The sequence below is a fragment of the Gouania willdenowi genome, chromosome 16 (assembly GCF_900634775.1).
Source record: "Gouania willdenowi chromosome 16, fGouWil2.1, whole genome shotgun sequence".
NCBI classification, from domain to species: domain Eukaryota; kingdom Metazoa; phylum Chordata; class Actinopteri; order Blenniiformes; family Gobiesocidae; genus Gouania; species Gouania willdenowi.
Genome location: NC_041059.1, coordinates 31,965,440 through 31,988,655, shown reverse-complemented (window position 1 = coordinate 31,988,655; position 23,216 = coordinate 31,965,440). Strand labels below are relative to the sequence as shown.

Sequence of the window (23,216 nt, the reverse complement as noted above, 5' to 3'; positions counted from 1 at the left end):
GAGGCCTTTGTCCTCTCCATTTTCCTTCCTGCTCCAATCGTCATTACCTTCAGTGACCTCTGTCGACTCCCTCAGTGAAGATACATCCCCTAAAATAATGATCTTTTAATTACTACAACAATACCTTGACATCTAAAATCAGTGTCCAATCTGACGAATGTGAAAATATATTGTTATTGTTTCTCTCTCTCTCTTGCTTGTTTCTGTTATCTATTTATTCCCTTTGTAGTGTTCTTATTTTTTTGGTATGGTCGTCAAACTGGAGCTGCTAAACTGTGTTTCATTGTTTCGTCAATATTATTAATAAATAACTAATTTATTCTGTTCTATTCTAAATCACTAAAACAACTTCAAAATATTTTTTACGATTGCAGTTCCCTCAATGAACCAATCAGACTGCCCCGAGGCAAAGGTTCCAGTCTTTGTCTTCTTCTCCATTGGCGTGGTGAGCCTGGCTGAGAACCTCCTCGTTGTGGTGGCTGTCATCTGCAACAGAAACCTCCACTCGCCCATGTACTGCTTCATCTGCAGCCTGGCAGCCTTCAACACCATCGCCAGCCTCACAAAGACCTGGGAGAACCTGATGATTGTGTTTGCAGACGTGGGTCAGCTGATGAGGGAGGGAGTGTCTGAGACCCGAATGGATGACGTGATTGACTCCTTGCTGTGCATGTCGTTTGTTGGATCCATTTTCAGTTTTTTGGCCATTGCTGTAGATCGGTAACTATGCTGAGCTTGGACTGAAATTTATAATGCTTGAATAGGATTGATGTATTCCAATGTATTCCATCCAAAAAACTTTGATATGGGTTTAGCCTTGATTTTAAACTTCACTTACTTTAGTTAATTATGTTTCAAATAGGGCCTGGCAATATGAACCAAAAGTCATATCTCAATATTTTTTCTGAAAATGGTGATACATGATATACATCTCGATAATTTAAATTCAAATTAAGTCTGAAAAAATTCTGGATTAAATTTGCTGATACAATATGCCACACTTCTGTAGTGCGGCTTGTTAAGGGGAAGGTCTGAGTTAAGACACACTTAGAAATCCATCTAACTGTGCTTTTCTGAGAAGTAGTGAAAGCAGCGACAAAAGGATTATAATTTTTGATGATATAAACACAAGGTCACAGAGAAATAAAATCAAAGTTTTTAAGATGAGAAATGAAATGAAAATGGAAATTCAAACAAAGACGACTCTTCATCTGTTGGGGCGTGAAACTTCCAAAGCAGCTGTGTTTGTGTGTGTGCGTGTGTGTGTGTGTGCTTGCGTGCGTGAATGGGTAAATATAGCTGATAATCTTAAATACTGATTCCTCAAATGGAGAAAACAAGTGAATTCATCATTTGTAGCCAGAGAGGTAAGATGTAACTGCAGCTCTATGTATGAAAGCATGTGGTCCCAATCCGGTTGAAGGTGGGGATTTCTACCTATAGTTCACCTTGATGCTGCAATAGGTAGCTGATATTTATTTTCACAAAAGATTTGACCATTTAAAATTAAATTACAGAACACATATAAAATTATTCATTTGTAATGAAAAGATTACATTGTTTGTTTGTCTTTTAGTTACATCACTATCTTTCATGCACTGCGTTACCACAACATCATGACAATGCAGCGTACCAAAATCATCCTGGCCATCATCTGGACAACCTGTGGAGTGTCGGCAGTGCTGATGGTGAAGTTCTTCCAGTTTACCTTCATCATGATCTGCTTTGTGGTCTTCTTCATTGTCTCCCTGGTGATCATCTGCTTCCTCTACGTCTACATGTTCATGCTGGCACGCACCCATGCCAGAAGTATCAAAGTTCTCCCTGTCAGTGAAGGGAGCAGGGACTGTCGTCAGCTGAGGTGGGCTGGCAACATAAAGGGAGCCCTGACTCTCACTATCCTGTTTGGTGCATTTGTGGTGTGCTGGGCACCGTTTTTTCTCCACCTCATTGTCATCATGCTTTGCCCCATGAACCCATACTGCGAGTGTTACAGATCCCTTTTCCAGCTGCATGTGGTGCTCCTAATGAGCCATGCTCTCATTGACCCAGCTATTTATGCATTCCGTAGTGCTGAGCTCAGGCACACTTTTAAAAAGATGCTGTACACATGTGCTCATAAATAATCAAGTAATCCTGAGTCCAGAAATGCTTGAAAAGATTAGAATAACATAAGTTCCTTGGTTATAAGCGGAAATAGTTTAATTGTGTTTTAATTGACCAAGACCAATGATTGCAGTCACACTTAGAGTTGCAAGGAAAAGTAGGCGACATGTACAGCTGGGTTACCAAACCTTAACAATAAGATATATTTGACCTATGGGAAACACAATTCTTAGTCCATTTACACATCTTGAAATTAAAAGAGACAATTTTTCAAAAGCTAGGAACAGGAAGTGCAAGATGGCCAGAAAAATGCTGACTGCTATGCTGAGGTAGTAAGGCTGGTCAGATGATATAAAAGCTGGTTTTTAAAAACACAGCAATGCGATCTAAGAATTGTGATCCAAGTCTACTCCAAATTGCTACAGTAAAATCTCATGAAATTTATCACAGTGAAAGTAGAGTGTCTTCTGCAACATTTCGTTAGTGGTTCTTAATATGTTGGTATTGATTTTTGATTTTTTTGACTGTACTACTTCAATGCAATGTGATCAATCTAATCTTCAAATTGCTACAGTAGAATCCCCTTAAACTGATCAGTGAAAGTAAAGTATCCTCTACATGACTGTGCTAGATCTTCATTATGTGATTGACTTCATATTAATTTTTTAAGATATGACAATGTTTTATATTAATGTAATTCTGATCACTTTAATCCAAGAATAATTCACGTTGCTACAGTAAAATCTCTTAAAATGTATTTAGAGTCATAGTAGAGTGTCGTCTGCAGTCTACAACACTGGTATTGTTTATTAAGTCTTCAACTGATATTCATTTTCAATGATTTTCCCTTATCAATCCATTTTCATTTCAATTAAATTATAGAAACGAAAATTTCCTATTCTTTTATTTTTTTATATATTGTATAACCCACAAATATAATCTGTGCTAATATAAAGTATGCGATTTTATTTTCATATATTTTTCATTGATTACCTTGTGTTTCTGTCAATATGATGTTTTAACTAGTAGTGGGACTAGATAAAAAAATATATATAAATGTAACGTAATAAATTTATCTAAATTAATTGCATAACAATATTTGACACAAGAAGCAACGTTTTTCCATTTTAAATGGATTTTGGTATATGACTGAATCAATGAAAACAATAAATGAGCTTAAACAACAAAATTGTGTTTATTATTTTCATCAATGAGCGCTAACATAACATGCAATATGAATAAAGAATATTATGATTGCATTGTTTACCAAGCACAAATTTAAATTTAAGTAAGCTATATTCATTCTTTTCAGGATTTTTTATAGGCTTTCTAAAACAAATGTGTTTTTGTGTTTTAAAAATAAAATAAAAAACAGCACTTGAACCATCATCTTAAAATATGTTTGATTCTTTTAAATTGTTACATTTATGCAAGATATAGGCCTACATCATTTTGTAGCCATACAAATGTACAAGAGCACAAAGCATTCCTCAGTGAATTAAATATGTTGAATAAAACATAATGTGGCTAAAAATGTCTCTGATCTCTTTTTATTGAACGACAGAGTGTCTGTTTTATGTTAGTTATAATCTGATAATATGGCTTACATACCATAAAATATGGGTTTTAGATTATTTAAAGTTGTTCAAGGCATATCATTGCATTGGTAATTTACATAATCTGCATCCCTTTTTCGTCTCTGAGTTTCCGTGAGCGCTCGGATGAGCGTGTCTGTTTAAATGTTGTCGCCGCAAGGAATTGCGAGGCAGCATTATCTCGTCTCCTTTGGTAAAGGATGCATCAGTGTTTCCTAGGCTAAAGGAGGTTATAAAGGATGCATTGATCCTCCTTTCCTTAGCTTTAAGAGAATTGGAATGCTCCTTATCATGGCCTCCACTTGAACACTTCTGGGAAAAGTGGATAGGAAAGGAGATAGGGAGGACTATTCGGACGCAGCCACTGTGTTTGTGTGTTGGAATTTCCCTTACTTTTGCTAGCTGCTACATGTTTAGCATTGAGGTGGTAGCAGAGGCTTCAACAGCTCTGGTCATCAGCAAACTCTTTCTTGCACAATTTGCACACAACTGGGCTTTTCCATCCGGTGTTATTATAAAGAATTGCAATGACTTCTCAGCGTCTCCTGTTTCTTGTATGTAGTCTGTACATCAGTATTATGGGTATACCGGGAACTCGTGAAATGAGAAAGGTTCCACGCTGTTCGGAGTGCAATTGTGAGTGCATTGTGTTATTTTTCTGTAATCAGTTAATTGCAATTAGTCCCAGTCCTAGTTTTCACCTGCTTAGAGAAAGACACAAGACAAAAATGACAGTGTGTTTATAACAACAAAGTTTAAACAGAAAACAAAACCTGAAAATGATGGCTGTGCATTCTGAACACAACACAGCATGAAGCATGAATAGCGTGACCAAGAATCAGAATCAGTGCCTGCAGGCGTAGACATTATATAGGTATCGACTGTGGGGGGATGCGTCTACAGAGCTGCCATCTTGGAGCAGTGCTGGAAGAGGCAGCGGTGGATGGACATGTAAGGGATAATATATTGTTATAGTGAAATAAACGCCGACAGGATGGACAGAGCCATTGATGTTATGAATTTAGCGTTCCTAGTAACAGCCTGTTACACAGAAAAAAACAGACTTACTGCAGTAATTGATGGGTTAGAAAGAATACAGCATCTACTAGAGCTAACAATAGTCCTAATTAATGATGGAATTATTTTTGTTGTAAACACCTCTTTATCTCTAACTACATTGCTCACATGTTTAAAGTTTCCCAAAGACAGAAGTTTAAGAAGACAATGGGAACTGGCAGTGAAACTGGAAGGTTTTGTGGTAACTGAGAGGTCCGTGCTCTGCACTGATGACTTTGGCAGGACAGGACAAATAGTCCAGCTGAGACAGGAAGTCAAATCCTAAATACTCTTGAAGATAGTTTTCTTTGAGGATTGTTTTATGTTCTTGTTCCTTGAATATTTCAGTTCTTTGGCAATAATAATGATAAAGATGATGATGATATAGAGATATAATATTAATAGTGATAGTAATAATAGTAATGGTTATAATAATAATAATAATAATAATAGTAATAATAATAATAATAATAATAATAATAATAATAATAATAATAATAATAATAATAACTAGAACTTAGTTATGAAAGGGGGCCAAGCCTTCCCGTGCGACTCGGCCCTCAGGTTTCGCGGAGCCCATGGAAGTACGTCATGAAGGATGACAGGCTCATGGCGAGCGTCAGGACACAGGCCAACGTGCCATTTGCTGTGACCAGGTGGATATGAAGTTTTGGAAGATGTGATTTAAAGTGTGAAAGTTACAGGCCAAAATGCATTTGCACCCATTATAGCGCCACCTAGTGGCGCACTTTTTGGTATGGGTGATCTGTGTGCTCTTCTATAGTTACCCTGTAAATTTCACAACCCTCAACATATTACTTCTGCTGAAATAAAGGTTTGTTTATTTATATGTTATGTAGTAATAAGACACGCCGACTTTGACCAATCACGATTAACTTTGAGATACGGTCCCAGGAGCGACCCAAGGTCATACATTGGTCATACATTGGTAAAAATCGGTTGTGCCATTTAGGAGAAATAATTTTCTCATAATTGCAGTGCCCCCTAGAGGCCTAATTTATTCAAATTTGGCTCACACACCCACAGTCTCATGGCAACCAAGGATCTCTGAATTGGTGGTGTTAGCAATTATTTTGACCAATATATGCAACAGTTTGCGTTTTAATAGCTGGCTAGAGAACTTTACTCATTAATATTTTGCGCATATTTTGCCTGAACAAAATTTTTTGCTGGACTGTAGATCAGGTCCAACTGAAGACACTACGTGCCAAGTTTCACGCTGATTGGACAAAACCCCAAAGAGGAATTTGAAAAAGTAGGTTTTTGATATGTAGTGACTTACAAAGAGCAATGTGCTGTGGGAGTGGGCGTGGCAGTCAACGGCGGAAATAGACAGAAGCGATAGAGAGCGACATATAGAGATGAGTAAGTTAAAGGGAACATATAAAGAACAAAAGCACCAGATACAGGAAGAAAAAAGTCATAGAAGTTGGTGCGTAAGTAAATCCACTGCTCAGAAATGAAGGGGGAAAAGCTAAACCTAATGGTGTTCCCTAAAAAGAGAAAATCAAGTTTATAATGCATGGATTGAATCTTTTCTATTTTTACTGACAGCATCGAGCATAAAACTACTCTGTTGCTGTAGGCACACCTCCATCTTGTGGAAAGGCCAGAACAACACATAGCAAAGCTAATTGCCAGAGGTACTGGAGGAGAAGATTTGTCCAGTTTTCTTTTATCTTTTCTCCGGTGAGTGACATGTTCTGCTAAGCTATTCTAATGTTCTGCTAAGCTATGCAAATCTTCTGCTAAGCCATGCTAAAGTTCTGCTAAGCAATGCTAGTTTTCTGCTAGTTATGTTGCAATGTGAACTTATTTTTCTATTGTAATGATAAAATTGTTGAATTTATGTATTTTCAAAGCAATTGTGAATACACAACATAAAAAACAATCGGAAAATATGTACAGCTATATACAAATCAGAAACTATTTACAGAAATGTGATTATAAAAGGGGTGATTACACTGTCATGTGCATTTTCAGTGCCACATGTAAAATATTGCGCACTGTGTGAAAAAAACCTGAGTTACTATGCTGTTAACTTTGAGTGTGGATGATTTAAACCAGATTAGAATGTTCTGATATATTGCATAACGATTGATATTATTATTAGTAAAAGGTAGATTAGCAGATTAGCTGCAAATATTGTCATGTTTTAATGCAAAATGGTCTGTTGTGGGTAATTTAACCTGGTAGTTGTGCCAAATATGTCTGTTAACACACAATATAGGAGGTATTTAAATATATCTTTGATTTTTTGGGTTAACAGTCGAAGAAAAGCTATCGTTATGATAAAAAAAAAAAAAAAAAAAAAAAACTAGCCTCTGCACAGCCTTTTAAAAACAAAATGCTTAAATTAAAGTAGGGGATTCATCTTACAAAAATAATGGTCAGTCTAAACACAGCGAGTATGGAGGATTAATACTGGTGACATACCTTAATCAGAAGTACTGCAGATAAAAACTGATTCATATAAACACACATCACGCAGCTAGAAGACACCCATATATGCAGTGTTGCCAACTCCTCCACCAGAGTGCATAGTGGTGTGGGTCAGGGTCTCCTCTGCTCTGACTGCAGCTGGGAGTGCTGCGTAACAGGGGAGGGGCTCACGGCAGCACCCGCTGCTCGTTGAGGACAGGAGGGATATCACACTAGGAATAACGTTCCCAAATGCCAATGAAAGATTGTAATTCCGTAGACAAGGGGTATTTTGGTCTTCTTTTCATTTTCTTCCCATGGTTATTATTTTTATTTTATTATTTTTATGAGTGATGTTTGTGTGAATGGTGAGTGTGTGGTTTTAAGAGCTGGAATGGAAACATTTGAATTAATTATAATTTGGAAACTTCAAACATTTAATAAATGTGATGGCGTTGAACGATTGACTGTCTCAGTTTACCGCATCTGTGTGACCTTTTTGGGCAAGACTCTAATTCTTGGTAACGTGCCCTGGCCCTTTAATTCCAGGGTGGCGTTGTCATTATAAAATTGGGGATTTAACAAATACATTAAATTTGCTTCGATCCTATGCCTCTTATCCCACCACACATATATAAAATATATAATATTTAATTTAGGAGGCTGTCTTTATTAATGCAAAGACGTTTGAAATACCAATCAGTGATCAATTCTTTCATTTTTCAGGATTCAGAAAGCATAATTTTAATTTTCATTAGTAACATATTTACACAAATAAAGTAGTGTGATAGTTGCTGTCAAAGTCCTGTTTTTATTTTATTTAGACACATACAAATAGGGTAAATATATAATAAGATAAAGATTCCAATAATGACACATAGCCAAAACACACAAACCTTTACATTCAACAATCATGCACAGGAGTTGTGTCCTGATGGCTGATGGAGTTTCACTGCACATTTGCATAAAAAATGTGGACTTGGTCTCAGTCAGTTTAAGCTTCACATCACATGTAGCTGTTTCTGTACAATTAAGTCATTTAGCATCATGTCATATAAATAATATACAGCTTTAAATAAGATCTTTTTATCTGTCCATCCATCTGTATAGGAACAAGATAATGTATAGTCTTTTTAATCAAATTTACAGAAACACTTCATTATTATTTTTGCTTGTGTACCGACTCGTACATTTTAAATGGAAAGCACAGACTAGTTACAACAGACTTAAGGATACAGTGAATAGTAAACTACAGCACAAAAGTGATATAGATACAACAGCATTCCTCGTGTTTCTTTGATTTGAATACAAACTGTTTTCCTGCTTTTAATATGCAGGGCTAAACTTTATAGGAATTAAAACGTTAAAATGCTTTTCCTTGCTCCACCATGTTGCTATGTAGCATTTTCTACCATCCAGCTTTTTTAACTTGGGATTGGACAAGGAATTGCAACTCATCAGTTGGGGTAAATATAGCAGAATGAAGAAAATAAAACATGAAAAAAAAACCCATTGTAGCCAAAAAGATGCAAGGAGTTCCATTATACAAAGAAATAATAACTCAATAAATAGAAGACGGGCCACTGCTGTGCTTCGTTAGTGTTACTTTTGGCTTACAAAAAACACCGGATGAAAAACAAAAGTGCAGTTGTGTGCAAATTGTGCAAGAAAAGAGTTTGCCGATCACCAGAGCTTTTCAGCCTCCGCTACCTCCTCAATGCTAAACATGTGGCAGCTAGCATGGACAGCTAGCACGGACACTCCAACAGTGCTGGCTGAGAGCACGCCGTGTTGTCAATCCACACAATTGAATAAGTCCGTGACTGACAAATGAACAAACTCAATGGATAAATATTATTATCTACTGGAGAAAAAAAAACAAGTTTGGTGTTCAGAAAAATGTTCTGTTTATGATGTGCTAATGTATAGCACTTCATTTGGACTTGATGTTTTTTTTTCATTTGTATGTCAATATTACCCAATGGTGGTCAAAACTAAAGGTGGCAGCAGCCCTTGGGTATTAATTAATCGCTCAATTTTTTAAAATTTTTTGACAGCACTAAAATGTGTAAATGGTTAACACAATGTATTATTATTATTATTAATAATATTATTACTATTATTTTAATTTTATTTATTTATTTAGGATGGTATTTTTCCCTCTCCCTCATTGTGGTGGTGTCAATTAGCATATGTGCAAAACATTTAGGTTCAACATTTAGATTTAACATTTATATTTAAACATTTAGATTTAGATTTAACAATTAGATTTAGATTTAATATCTAGATTTAACATTTAATATCTAGATTTAACATTTAACATTTAGATATAAGATTAAGCATTTAGATATGATATATAACATTTAGATTTAAACATTTAGATTTAACATTTAGATATGATATATAACATTTAGATATGATATTTAACATTTAGATTTAGATTAAATATTTAGACTTAGATTTAACATTTAGATTTAGATTAAATATTTAGACTTAGATTCAACATTTAGATATAACATATAACATTTAGATTTAAAATTTAGATTTAGATTACTTATTTAGATATAGAATTAACATTTCATTATAACATATACCATTTAGATTTAGATTTAATGCTTTTTTTAACCTCTATATATGTGGTTAAATGTTGTGTTAAATGTAGGAAAATTTGCTAAATATGAGAAAAGTGAGAAAGATATCGAAAATGTAGCTACAACTTTTATACTAAAGTTTTACACTTGGCACCCCATAGTTATTGTCCTTCATGTTTCTTGGTCGGGATGTAACTGAAACTGAATTTCCCCTCAGGGATCAATAAAGTATAATCAATCAATCAATCAATTAGAATTCCAGGTGTCTCCAGTTGAAGCGATCACTTAACTGGCTGACTGATAACAATCATTACACTATCTCTGCTCATTTGAGATCAATGAATGGTGCCGTTGGAAAGAGAAGGAAAATGTTGACGGTTTATAATATTGTCCATACAATAAGGAAAAAAGAAAGAAAATACAACTTGGTCAGACTGGCTGTGTGAATAGATTTGAAAGCTTTCTGGGAGTCTCTTTGTCAATGTTATCAGTATGTGTGGCATGTAACTGTATCCAAACATCAAGTGCAATCTAGTGTTTCACCTTCCTGGAATGCTGGAATTATTCCAGGCACAGAAGCAGGTATAGGAAATGCACTTAAATCTTATTGCCGCTCCATCATCACAACACAAGAAAAATCCAACTCCACACACCACACACACACACACAACCACACACACACACACACAACCACACACACACACAACCGCACACACACACGCACACACACGCACACACACACACACACACACACACACACACACACACACACACACACACACACACACACACACACATCCACAGGATGGCCTGTATCTCCTTTTGCCCCTTTTGTTTTAATGCAAACAGTTCCTTTTGGTGGAGGGGGAAAGGGGAGGGGAAGACTGCAGGAATATCATTGCTTCAGGGTTTTTCTCTCGCTCTCTCTTGCTGTGAACTCCGAAGCTGGTGGTCGCTCTCTTGTCCTCTCAGTAAATGATCTTGCTCGGGACGGGGGGCCAAACATTCTTCTCAAACAATTGTATTCGTTTATTTTAGTTGTAGAATAAATCCATTTTTATTAATTCATCAACTCATGTCTGTTTCATTGATTTCACAGTGCAGCGGAGAACACCATTAGAGGTAACACTAAATCTACCATTACAAGTTTTACTAATGTTATTTTACGATGTGATGTATACAATATAGAGTATCAGTTAGAGCTGTGTCTTACATAAAGAGAGGTCCCTTTGATGTTATAAAAAATATTTTAAAAATGGCGCAGACAGCAGTAGCTATAAGAATGTCAAAGAAACAGACCCAGTTCCAACAGATCAATGGATTGACATTGATTGCTATTCACGGTCTAATTAAATACAAGTACTGTATATGAGTTATTCTGCTGCTTTGAAAGTTTACTAATAAGGTTTTATAATTGTATCAGCTTTGATAGAAGAACAATGAAAAAGAGTCTTCAGTGTAAAAATTAACCTGCAAATACAATTCCCCTGGCACATTTTCAAGGTCTTAAATAAAATAGTGAACGAGGCTCTTGGGGAAAGGGGTACCTATTAAAGATCTTGATCAAAAGATGTAGGAAAGGCATGGAAAAATTCAGCATTACAATGTATCGTGATTGTTAAAATGTGACCTGCGAGCTTCTTCAAGTTTTTCTCGGGCTTTTTATCACCCAGTACTACTCTCAGCAGGCAGAGCAGATGCTGTTGCATACATTTTTCAGGCTGTAACAACAGATGATCTCCTTCAGAGTCTTCCTCATCTCCTGGCTCCTGAGGGAGTAGATCAGCGGGTCAAGCACTGAGTTGATGATGATCAGAATGAGGTATATGTTAAAGAAAGACATAAAGCAAACACAGTAGAGGCTCTGTGGGCAGGAGATCATCAGGATGAGGTGGAGGAAGAAGGGGGCCCAGCACACAATGAAGGTCCCCAGCAGCATAGTGAGCGTAATGGCTCCCTTCATGCTGGCCCGCTGGTGGATGGAATTATGGCCAGGCAAGGCGACGATGCGCCTAACATGAGAGCGGGCTAACAGGAACATGTGGCTGTAGAGCGAGGCCATGATAAGTAACATGATCAGGAACATGAGGACCAGGCAGATGATGACGGGGGTGCTGTCGGAGTAGATGATGAAGATGACGCCACAGCCGATGCAAAAGACCCAGATAGCTCCGATGATCCAGCGGGTTCTCTTCACAGTCATGAGGCTGTGGTACCTCAGTGCATAGAAGATGGTGATATACCTGTTGGGTAATAACATGACCCATATTTTAACTGAAATGTTCAAAAATAAAACTGACAGTACTGCCTGTCACCAAGAAACATTAGCTATGATAGTTCATCCCTCCAAGTAAATGTGTTTGGATCCAACATTGACTTTCAAACAATCTATTGGGGTTCATTAGAAGATACTATACATCCGCACTACTATTTTCTGTGTACTCAATTATTATAGAACAGATCTTTGTTCGACAACTTGTACCCCAAATTTAGTCCGGAGGTACCCGAGCGTACAGAGTACTAAGGTCACTCATTTTGATTAATGCGTTCAATTAAATTTAAATGTTCCCATTTAAACCTATTGGTGAACACAGCGTTCCCTGCTGTTAGTCATTAGTAACACAGTTTACAATACAACAATAATAATAATATATACTATTGTATTACTCAACTCCCGATATGATTTGATTCACGATACTGTGTCGACGATATGATTCTCTCACGATTTATTTTACAAAATGGGACTGTAGACAAATTATGATTGAAAAATATTCCTTTATTTTTTTGGGAAAAAAACTAAAAAATATTGTACTATTTTCCTTTTATTTTTCATTGTCAAAAGAATCCCTTGATAAACTATTCAAAACAATGCAATTTAACTAAAAATGAATCTTGAATGAAATAAATAAAGGAATAATACAAATGAAGAAGAAGCCTATTAATTTAAATTCTGGCTCTATAATAAACATAGTTCTTTTTCTTTTTAAAAGTGCAACTGAAAATGTATTTTGTGCCTTAACAATTGGACTTTAAAAAAAAAAAAACAGTCATTGCCCTGTATTTACGTCAGATATTTGTTTGAACCAGCAGAGGGCGCTGGCAACCCCCTGGTCGGTTGGGATGCAGCTATTCTGTGGAGTGAAGAAGAGATGCTATGCTAGCAGACAGAGCTAATAGAAAAACGTGACTTTTACAGATATTCACGTAATATTACAGATATTCTTTCAGTGCTAAAGGGGTAAGGAATCATTTATGAACATGTTTAAGAGTAGAAGGCAGCCAGAAAGAACGTAGTAGCAGATTCCGCCCGCCGCCTACACTTTTGGACGAGAAGGATGAATATATAGCTCTCTGCTGTTTAAAAAAAGTACTGCGATTCAATTTTCAGAAAATCGATATCAACTATGAAACCTATGAATCGATTTTTAACTGCCTTACGATTAATCGTTACATCCCTAATTATTAATACAGTTTACTGTATTAGTAAACACTGGATTTCCACTGGTTGCGTAACGGCTCCGCTGCAAAATATCTCCGTGCTCCACTGTCCGTCAATCATCTGTGATGCATACTGTTGCGGCTCTGCGGGACAGGAGATTGCCCTAATTTGTGCAAAATCATGCAATAAAAGAGTTTTAGTCTCCATAAAGACAACCATAAAACAAAGTAAACAGTTTGTTGTGTTCTTCGAGAGGAGCAACAATGAATAACTGCAATATTTTTATGTGAAATACAATCCACTACCGCTCTTTCCAGGGTATATCACCGCCTAGCGTCCAATGAGAGCTGGAGATAGGCACCAGCAGACCCCCATGACCCTGAAAAATGGAGTAAGCTGGTCAAAAAATGAATGGATGCATTGAGTTGGGGCCCGACCAGCACTCTTAATATAAACCCAATATGATGAGGAAGCAGCCTTGCTGTCTGTGCTCAGCTGCAGGATCAAGCTCAATGTAAATAAGTCAACTCCATTCACAGAAGTCTTCTTCTACAATGAGCTATTACACAGTATGGAGACATCTATGAAAGTAGTTCATGCAATGATAATAATGATAATGCTATCTAACCCCGTAGGAGTCGTCAGTGTGAACTCTCTGCAGGAAGCTGAAGGGAGGCTTGCATGATCCTCTTTCCTGCGCCTCAACTCATATATAGTCATTTTCTAAAATGCATACCAGAAAAGCATGAAAAGCCACAGTAAAATATGATGTTAAAATGGACATAATATTGTTACATTTTTAGTGGACGCACTATTTAGGACATGTTCTTGCATTTCGTATCAACATGACTTTTGGTGTCATATGCGCTTTAAGGAGGTGCCGAAGGAGCTGAGCAACAAAAGCTTCACTGGACAAAGCTAGAATTAGTGCTTCAGCAGAAGTGTTGAATTTGGAGGGGTCTTTAAGGGTGTACTCACACTACCTGAGCGTTCCAAGCTCACAGCAGGAATCCCCCCTTCACCTGTCCCTCCGATGGCACAGTACGGTGACACACTCACCAGCCCACTCTTTCCACTCAGTTCCCGCAGACAAAGACGCCATCACGTTCATTTACGACATATGCATTGCATAAAGTCATCATTAATCGACTCCAGGTGCATTGTACAGTGACAGTACATGCTGTTGATTTCATATCTTCGTAGGGTAACTATGAAACATGTGGAGATCAGTGTTGGGAACGTTACTTTAAAAAAGTAATTAGTTATAAGGGAGTCGGACATTCAAATAAATGAATGCAGTGGACGCAATGCAATACATCAAACCGCAACTGTTTGCGGTGACTGTGTCTGCGTCGAACATAGTACGACCCACAGGCAGATGCAAACTTACACGCAGAGATCATGGCTGCAATAAATGTTACCTTTCCCAGGATAATTTAGTTTTAGCCCAAGATGGCGGGTTAATACTTGATGTAGATTTTTGAAATGTTGCATTTTGTGTAAGAATGTAGTGCTAGTATTTTGTCCATTATACTTTTATTACAGGATTGTGGGGGTTTTAAGTGTTTGCTAACAAAACTTCTAATTTGAAGAAATCTGAAAAAATGGGATTTGGGGATATTATATTTTCTCTGTAGTGTTTCGAATTACATTAAAGTTCCTTTGAAGAAAAGGTCTCTTGAAACAAATTTGAGTCAATTTGAAAAAGTAGAAAAGGGTGATCATTTGACAAAGGATAAAATGAGGAAAGATGGGGCCTGTGAAAATGTTTTCTCAATTGAAACCACATTTTTAGGGAATGTTTTAGAACAGGGTTAAGGACCCAAGTATGTGAACTCACAGGAATTGAAGAGCTTAATAATTAAATAAGGCAAATTTCTGAGTCACCTTTCAATTCCAGCTTGGCCCAGACAGGACCTTGGCAATCACATAATGTGGAAATGCAATATGGTGTCTTGTTTATGTTTGCGGCGCAACAGTAGTAAATGAAACTGAGCAAGCCCAGCCCCCCTGCTGGTTTTGGTCCCTCCAGAAACCTTATTCTCATTCTAGGAACTGTTCTGGGAACTGTTTTGCTGGAGGGGCTTTGGCTGTTGACTGAGACTGCCATCCCGTTTATCTTGATCTGTTGTTTTTTGTGTGCAAGGCGAAGAATGTTTGCACACTCTTGAAAATGAGTGAGGAGGGCTCCCCAAACTAGGCACTGAGAGGAGTGAGTGGGGCGCCCTGTCCAGCATCGGTGCCTCTTTCAATTCAAATGCTTGTTTAAAGCAGTTCAGAAACAGGATGTAGAACACATCTGGTCTTCAGGGACCCCCACCAGTCTGATATTATTTCTCTGTGACCTCGCCTCCAAATCCTCACATTTGCTCTCTAAGGTGTCAGCCACTGTGGTGAGGCGATGCAACTCTCGCTGTAGCTGTGTAACATTGTCCGTCACGAAGAAAGCCTTTCCTCCACTCCTTTCAACGTAACGCTCAGCGACGACAACTCCAAAGTAATAGTCTCCTTGTATTCCCTCAGCTGGGTCCTGGCTGCATTATATCAGCCCTCACAATTGCCATCTCTCAGTGTTTATCAAGTCCTTCCGCAGGAAGGATAGAAGCTCGCATTTGACCACCTCCCTCTCGATCAAGAAGCCGCGCCCGAGTCCGCCTCACCCATGCAGTATTTACTAGTAGAGATTGCAGGCTAACTCGGAGTAGTAAGCTTCGTTTGTAAATACGTTTTGTTGCTTTCCTTTGGATTGTTTCCCAGCCATTTCTGCTTTTTAATTGACTCAGTGACTTTAAACAAGCCTGTACTGGAACTTTCTTTGTCAAACTGTGCTCAATAATACACTTTTTAAAATATTATATTGCTCCGCTCGGCAAAATGCTACCTACTCAAATGCTCGCTCAACAGCACCTCCGTCAATGTAATTTCTAATGTTATCGGAGAAATTTTTATGTGCACACTGACATTTTCCTCATCCTTCAATAATTAATTGTGGCAGACTCTTTAAAACAGCTACACATGAAAAGGTAAAGTTCAGAATCTAACATGGCTAAAACATCAGAAATAGATAAATAAAAGGCTTTAACACATTTGACATAGAAAGATTACTATTAAACTCTTCACAGTTCTTACAAACTTACCTACTGCTTCTTTAAGCTCAACTTACTGTAACCTATTTCTGCAGTGAACTGAAACAGCGTTTTCTTACCAAACTTATTACAAAAATAACTCAGAGCAGATTTGTGTTTTCAGCATCTCAGCATCCAAAATACTGTAAATACATTTCACAAATCATATTAATAACATGTACAGGAAGCCACAGAAACACAGATCACGGTATACGTTGCATTGTAAAATGGTGCGCCACATGTGTCACTTCAACTTGCCGAACGGCGAGCTACCTCCGCTCGTAACTCCTTATTTACTGACAAAACACACTCACAAACCATGCCTAACTCTCTCTCTACAAGACATTTAGCTTTCAGTATTATTTCTGTGTGATTTTCAGAGCATATTAACCTGGAAAACACAGGTAAAGGATTGAGAGGAATGAAGACACGAGCCGCACATTTCTCTTCCCAGGTTTTCTCTGACGGAAGGGGTGGAAACCCCCACCTAAAACGGACCGGGTTGAACCATCACCTGCGCACATTAGTTCCACTTTTTTTCCTTCCATTGAATCAGTTCACAATAAATGTGAAATTAATTATTTTTGAGTGCTTCAATGATTGATATCCCAATAATGGACTGTTTGGCTCCTCTACATTAACAAAATAAATTGCTGTACACACACACAATATAAAAATAATATCTTTCAGAAATAATATCTTTCAGAAATAATATCTTTCAGAAATAATATACAAAAATGTGATTATACATTTTGAATGGATCACACTGACAACATGAAATAAGGGATACTTGCACTAAAACAAAAAGGACAAGGGGTACATGTCACAAAAATAAATTGAGAAACAACTCTCTTGATTTTTTTCTCTGGTCATCTTTATCTGCTTATTCTGTACAATTTCGCAGGGGACACTGGAGCCTATTCCAACAATATAGGATGGGAGGGAGGGAGTGCTGTTGTGATGTAATATCAGCTCTGGTGTGATTCGGTCGTAGATAATCACACCAGTGCTGATATTTCATACAACAGCACAACCTCTCATGTGATATTGCTTTTATACAACAGTTCTACAAGCACATTTTATTAGCTAACAGTAATTAGTGACAAGAGATTATGATTTGTTTGTTTATTTAATATTTTGGCTCCGCCAACAAAAATAGTTCCACAAGTGGAGACACACGCTACGTTCACACTGCAGGCAAATGCAACCCAAATCCAACCGCTGACATCCCTATCCCACCACAGTTGACTCTGACTCCGCAACCAAATAGTCCATTGTAAAAATGTAGCAGCCATCACACTGCAAATGGCTAGAGCGATAAACCTGGCTCTCTTCTTTTTCAGTCTCCTTAAAGTTATGAAGTGCTGACTTCTGATGAAAAGAAACTTTCTCAGTGTGACACACATACCGTTTTGGCTGGGAAACTCCCGTATTTTACCCCTCTTTCCCGCCATCTTCCGGTATTATTATTTTCCCGTAAATATCCCGTATTTTAATGTAGTAATAATTCAAAGATGCCTTACTAAACTGAACGGCATCACTAGCCTCGCGAAAACTTCCATCTGAAATGGCCTGGCTTGGGGGCAGTTCTCGCGAGATTAGTGCTGACAGCGGCACCAAACCCGGAAATAACTCAGAAGAGAGATGATGAAGACGTCACAAATATACACCGCTTTAAAAAAGTGTTAAAGAATGTAAAATCTGCAACAAATGTGTCTACTAAGTCATTAGTGAATATCAGAGAACCACATGAGTGAGCATGAGAAATTATAATAACATATGTAATAAAATAAAATGTTAATGTCTAACTTAAAGATAAGCAACATGAAATTAACAGTAAATATGCAACGTGTTGACTTGTATAAACTGTAAGTATATTAAATAAACACATGTGCTTCATATACACATTTATGTTTTTATTTAGGCTGTTTTATAATTTAGGAATTAGGGCTGGGCGACATATCGAGATTCAAGATGTATCGAGTTTTCTATTTTGGCGATATAGAAAACTATAATATTTCATATATCAATATATACTGTATATATATATATATATATATATCAATATATACTGTATATATATATATATATATATATATATATATATATATATATATATATATATATATATATATATATATATATTATAGCTTAGTATGTATCAAAATACTTGTTTTAGGAGTTGCTGCTTTTACTTCTCAGAACAACATGTAAAACTCAGTTAGATTAAGTGCTCATATTGTGCAGCTGTTTGTTAATAAATGTCCCTGTGTGGTATTTTGTGGCAAATTTTACCCAGAATTGTCTTTCTGGTCAGACATCATTTGATAAAATTATCTAGATTTATAAGAAAAGAGAAAAAATATTGAGATGCTCACAGCATTTTAATGTTAATAAAGGTTGACCTACCAGATTCTAATCACATAATTGTATTTAGTAAGTGGTTGACAAGTGGGTATTTTAGATTTCTTGTACATCTATCTTAAAATATAAGGGATACTGGAGCTTGGTTGGGCGGGTGGGACGACTCGTAGTGGGCGCCAGAAAATTTCGCTTATTTTCAAATCCAAAACTTGACAGGTATGGTGACACACAGTCCTACACTGGACCTCAATATTTACTTCCGTAAACACTGTAGCCTGTGGGGTCATGTGTCACCTTAGGACCTCCTCTGCGCATGCGCGTCACTGTAATATGAACAACCACACGTGTAGTGTGAACATAGTGACAGCTCAACAGTAATTAACGGTATTTAGATCAGCTGTACAGCAGAGTGATATGATCTGTAAGAAGTCCCAGTGCATTTTTGTTCTATATCAGCAATCTTGGAATGTCTGTTGTTCAGTCAAGTCACTTGGTTGGAACGAACTATTGTATAAAGCAACTTAAAGAGTAACTAAACCCCTGCTTTCTGCTGACCTGCCACTAGGAGGGAAATGAAAAAAATGTCTTCATTACAGGCATTACTGCTGTAGCAGTAAGACGCCCTCTCAGGGAGTCCACAGCTCTGTGCGCATAGACAGATGGGAATACACACAATGATGTGTCTGTACACACACACACACATAGCGGGTTCATACGCTGAGATGTGCCAGTACAACTACAGGTTAAGAAGAAAAGATGGGAATACACTCATAGCATAGATGTGTCTGTAAATACACACATAGCTTGATGAACACTCTGATTAGCACAGAATCTGCTCTTTATAGAAGCAGAGTCACAAACATCACAGCAGGAACGCACGCAGTATTAGACTTTCTTAGAGAGAATGTTAATCTATGCTCACTGAGGGCTGTGATTGGAGGAAACCCTCCTCACTCCTCTCAGTTTTTTTTAGCAAGGGTCGGGCCAACAGTGAAAGTGATGATGCAAGAGAATCTTAAAGAATCAGTTTCAGCCAATAGCAAAAAGCAGTTGTAATAGGTGGCGTTCAACCCTTAGAGGACATTTTACAAATAAATACGCAAAGTTTAAATTAAAATACTTTTACTAAAATGTGAAGAGTGGGACTAGGATTATTAAACAGCACTACTTAATACCCAAATACATATGTGTTCAGCAGGGAAAAAAAGTGGGTTTGGGGTTTAGTTACTCTTTAAATCTCCCTGGGTATGATGCCAGTCTATCGCAGGTCTTGACAGAGACAACTTTGGGGTCACCAGAAGGACTTTATCACACAATCCCTGCACTGAGAGGCAGCAACGCTGGCCAGTGCGCCACAGTGTGCTATCTTAAATATCTGTCTACAGAATCAATAATATCTGTCAATAGAATCCACCCCCAGTTGTTAAACAAGATGTGTGTGTGTGTGTATGTGTGTGTTTGTGATTACCTGTCTACTGCAATGGCTACCAGACTGCACATGGAGGCAACCACTGAGATGCAGATCAAGGAGTCGAAAAGGTTGTCCAGCTGCACAATGAAGTGTTCCTCCACCAACAGGTGACCGTTGTTCAGCAGATAGATGATAATAGACTCTGTGCCATTAGACAAACTCACCAACAAGTCAGCGATTGCAAGGCTGTAACAAATAGAAACATTCAATAAACTTCCTTTTTCTATGAACATGTAATTCCAAATACAGCGAGGAGATTGTCATACTCTCTGTGTAGCAGTGATGGAAGTTGATAATGGGTGTTGCAAAGTTTAATGCTACTTTAATTGGTTTTTGTTTTGAAGAAGTAACCTTTTTGACCTCCTTTTTAAAATCTTTATTGCCTCCTTTATTTCCCTCTATTCTTGCTGCTTTCTTTCCTTTCCTGTTTCTTATGGTCCTTACCTCTGCCAAGGAGGCCGTGTTTTTAGAGGAATTTATTTATTCGTCGGTATATTTGTCTGTTGGCAGCATCACGTCATAAGTACTGAACGGATTTTGACAAAATTGTAACCAACATTTTGGAGGGAATCCGGATTACAGGGAAATGCAATGACTTGGGGTGTGTTCATGTGGATGGTGGCAGAGGGAAAGAAGCTGTTTTTGTGTCTGGAGGTTCTGGTCCTGATGGACCGAAACCTCCTTCCAGAAGGGAGAGATTGAAACAGTTTATGACCGGGGTGGGAGGGGTCGGCCACAATCTTTCCTGCACGCCTCAAAATCCTGGAGGCGTACAGGTCCTGGAGGGAGGGCAGATTGCAGCCGATGACCTTCTCTGCAGAGTGGATGATACGCTGCAGTCTGGCCTTGTCCTTGACCGTAGCTGCAGCGTACCAGATGGTGATGGAGGAGCAGAGGATGGACTGGATGATGGAGCTGTAGAAGTTCACCATCATCTTTGTTGGCAGACTGAACTTCTTCAGCTGCCGCAGGAAGTACATCCTCTGCTGAGCTTTTTTGATAAGGGAGCTGATGTTCAGCTCCCACTTGAGGTCCTGAGTGATGATGGTCCCCAGGAAGCAGAAGTACTCCACAGAGCTCACTGTAGAGTCTCCCAGGGTGGGGGGGGGGGGGGGGGGGGGGGGGGTGGGGGGGGCTGGGTTCTTCCTGAAGTCTGCTATCTTGTCTTGTCTTTAAAGCATTGAGCTCCAGGTTGTTCTGGCTGCACCAGGACACCAGCCGGTCTGTCTCCCACCTGTAGTCAGACTCGTCTCCATCAGAGATGAGACCGATAATGGTCGTGTCGTCTGCAAACTTCAGGAGTTTGACCGACTGGTGAGAGGAGGTGCAGCTGCTGGTGTACAGGGAGAAGAGCAGAGGAGAAAGAACACAGCCCTGAGGAGATCCAGTGCTGATGGTCCGGGGAGCAGAGATGGTTTTTCCCAGCTTCACGTGCTGCTTCCTGTCAGACAGGAAGTCTGTGATCCACTGGCAGGTGGAGTTTGGCACGTTCAGCTGGGAAAGCTTGTCCTGAAGGAGAGCTGGGATTATAGTGTTGAAAGCAGAGCTGAAGTCCACAAACAGGATCCTGGCGTAGGAGCCTGGGGAGTCCAGGTGTTGGAGAAGTGGAGAGCCAGGTTTACAGCATCGTCTACAGACCTGTTGGATCTATAGGCAAACTGCAGGGGGTCCAGGTGGGGGTCGGTGATGTCTTGATGTGGGAGAGCATGAGGTGTTCAAAGGACTTCATGACTACAGATGTCAGAGCGACAGGTCTGTCTCATTAAGTCCTGTGATCCTCAGCTTTTTAGGGACAGGAACGATGGTGGAGGCCTTCAAACAGGCTGGTACGGTGCATGTCTCCAGTGAGGTGTTAAAAATGTCTGTAAACACTGGAGACAGCTGATCAGCACAATGCTTTAAGGTGGAAGGAGAGACAGAGTCCGGTCCACAAGCCTTACGGGGGTTTTGTCTCCTGAAAAGTCTATTTACATCGCTCTCTTTGATGGAGAAAGGTGTCTCTGTGGGAGGGGGGAGGAGGGGGGGAAGATAGGGGAGAGAGCCTCTGTAAGCAGCTGTGGTGAGACTGTAGCTTTGATGTGGGGGGTGAAGGTGTTGGAGTGAGGCTGGTCAGAGGTGTGTGTGTGGGGGGGGGGGGGTGGAGTCAGGTCTGTCCCATTGTCTGTCAAATCTACAATAGAAGTTATTCAAACTGTTGGCCAGGCAGAGGTCGTTAGCAGCAGCAGGGGCTCTGGGCTTGTAGTTTGTAATTTGCCTGAGCCCTCTCCAGACAGAAGCCGAGTCATTCGCAGAGAACTGATGTTGTAGCTTCTCTGAGTACAAATGTTTGGCTTTTCTCACCTCCTTTCCAAACGTGTACTTCGACTCACTGTACATGGCTCTGTCTCCACCCCTGAAAGCGACCTCTTTGTCTGCCCTCAGCCCTCTTAGCTTAGCTGTGAACCAGGGTTTGTCATTGTTTTAACTCACCCTGGTCTTTGATGGAATGCAGCTGTCCTCACAGAAGCTGGTGTAGGACGTCACAGCGTCTGTAAACTCATCCAGAGAACTGTTCGCAGACCTGAAAACATCCCAGTCAGTACAGTCCAAACACTCCTGGAGTTTCTCCACTGCTTCACTGGTCCACTGTTTAGATTCCTTCACCACAGGTTTACAGAGCTGCAGCCTCTGTTTGTATGAAGGAATCAGATGGACCATCAAATGGTCCCATAGGCCCAGTGCAGCACGGGAAACGGCGTGATAAGCACTGCTTAGTGTGGTGTAACAGTGATCCAGTGTCTTCTCCTCTCCGGTCGGACATTTAATTAATTGTCTATATTTGGGGAGCTGGTGTGAGAGGTCCCCTTTATTAAAGTCACCAAGCACAATGATAAAAGAGTCCGGGTAGGTCCGCTCCATGCACAGGATCTGGTCGGCGAGTGTGCGCTGTGCCTTGCGCACATCAGCTGACGGTGGGATGTACACACCAACCAGGATGAATGAAGTGAACTCACGGGGAGAATAGAAGGGTTTGCTGTTGATAATCAA

At 39.0% G+C, this 23,216-nt stretch overlaps 2 protein-coding genes across 2 annotated transcripts in view; one reads left to right on the top strand and one right to left on the bottom strand.

Annotated features, from left to right (window-relative positions):
• Positions 1-373: 373 nt before the first annotated feature.
• On the top strand, positions 374-10,391 carry mc2r (melanocortin 2 receptor; the record flags this gene model as incomplete). Its single annotated transcript, XM_028471750.1, has 3 exons — positions 374-720; positions 1,577-2,104; positions 10,361-10,391. Coding segments are annotated over 3 exons (906 nt in total), but the record flags the coding sequence as incomplete, so codon positions are not given.
• A 772-nt stretch (positions 10,392-11,163) lies between these two features.
• mc5ra (melanocortin 5a receptor) overlaps positions 11,164-23,216 on the bottom strand; it is a 47,293-nt gene continuing 35,240 nt past the window's right edge. The window contains exons 4-5 of the mRNA XM_028471742.1: positions 20,187-20,375; positions 11,164-12,033 (exon numbers count right to left, since the gene is read on the bottom strand). Coding sequence (XP_028327543.1) covers positions 11,472-12,033; positions 20,187-20,375 — 751 coding nt within the window. The 3' untranslated portion in view covers positions 11,164-11,471. The remainder of the gene's footprint in view (positions 12,034-20,186; positions 20,376-23,216) is intronic.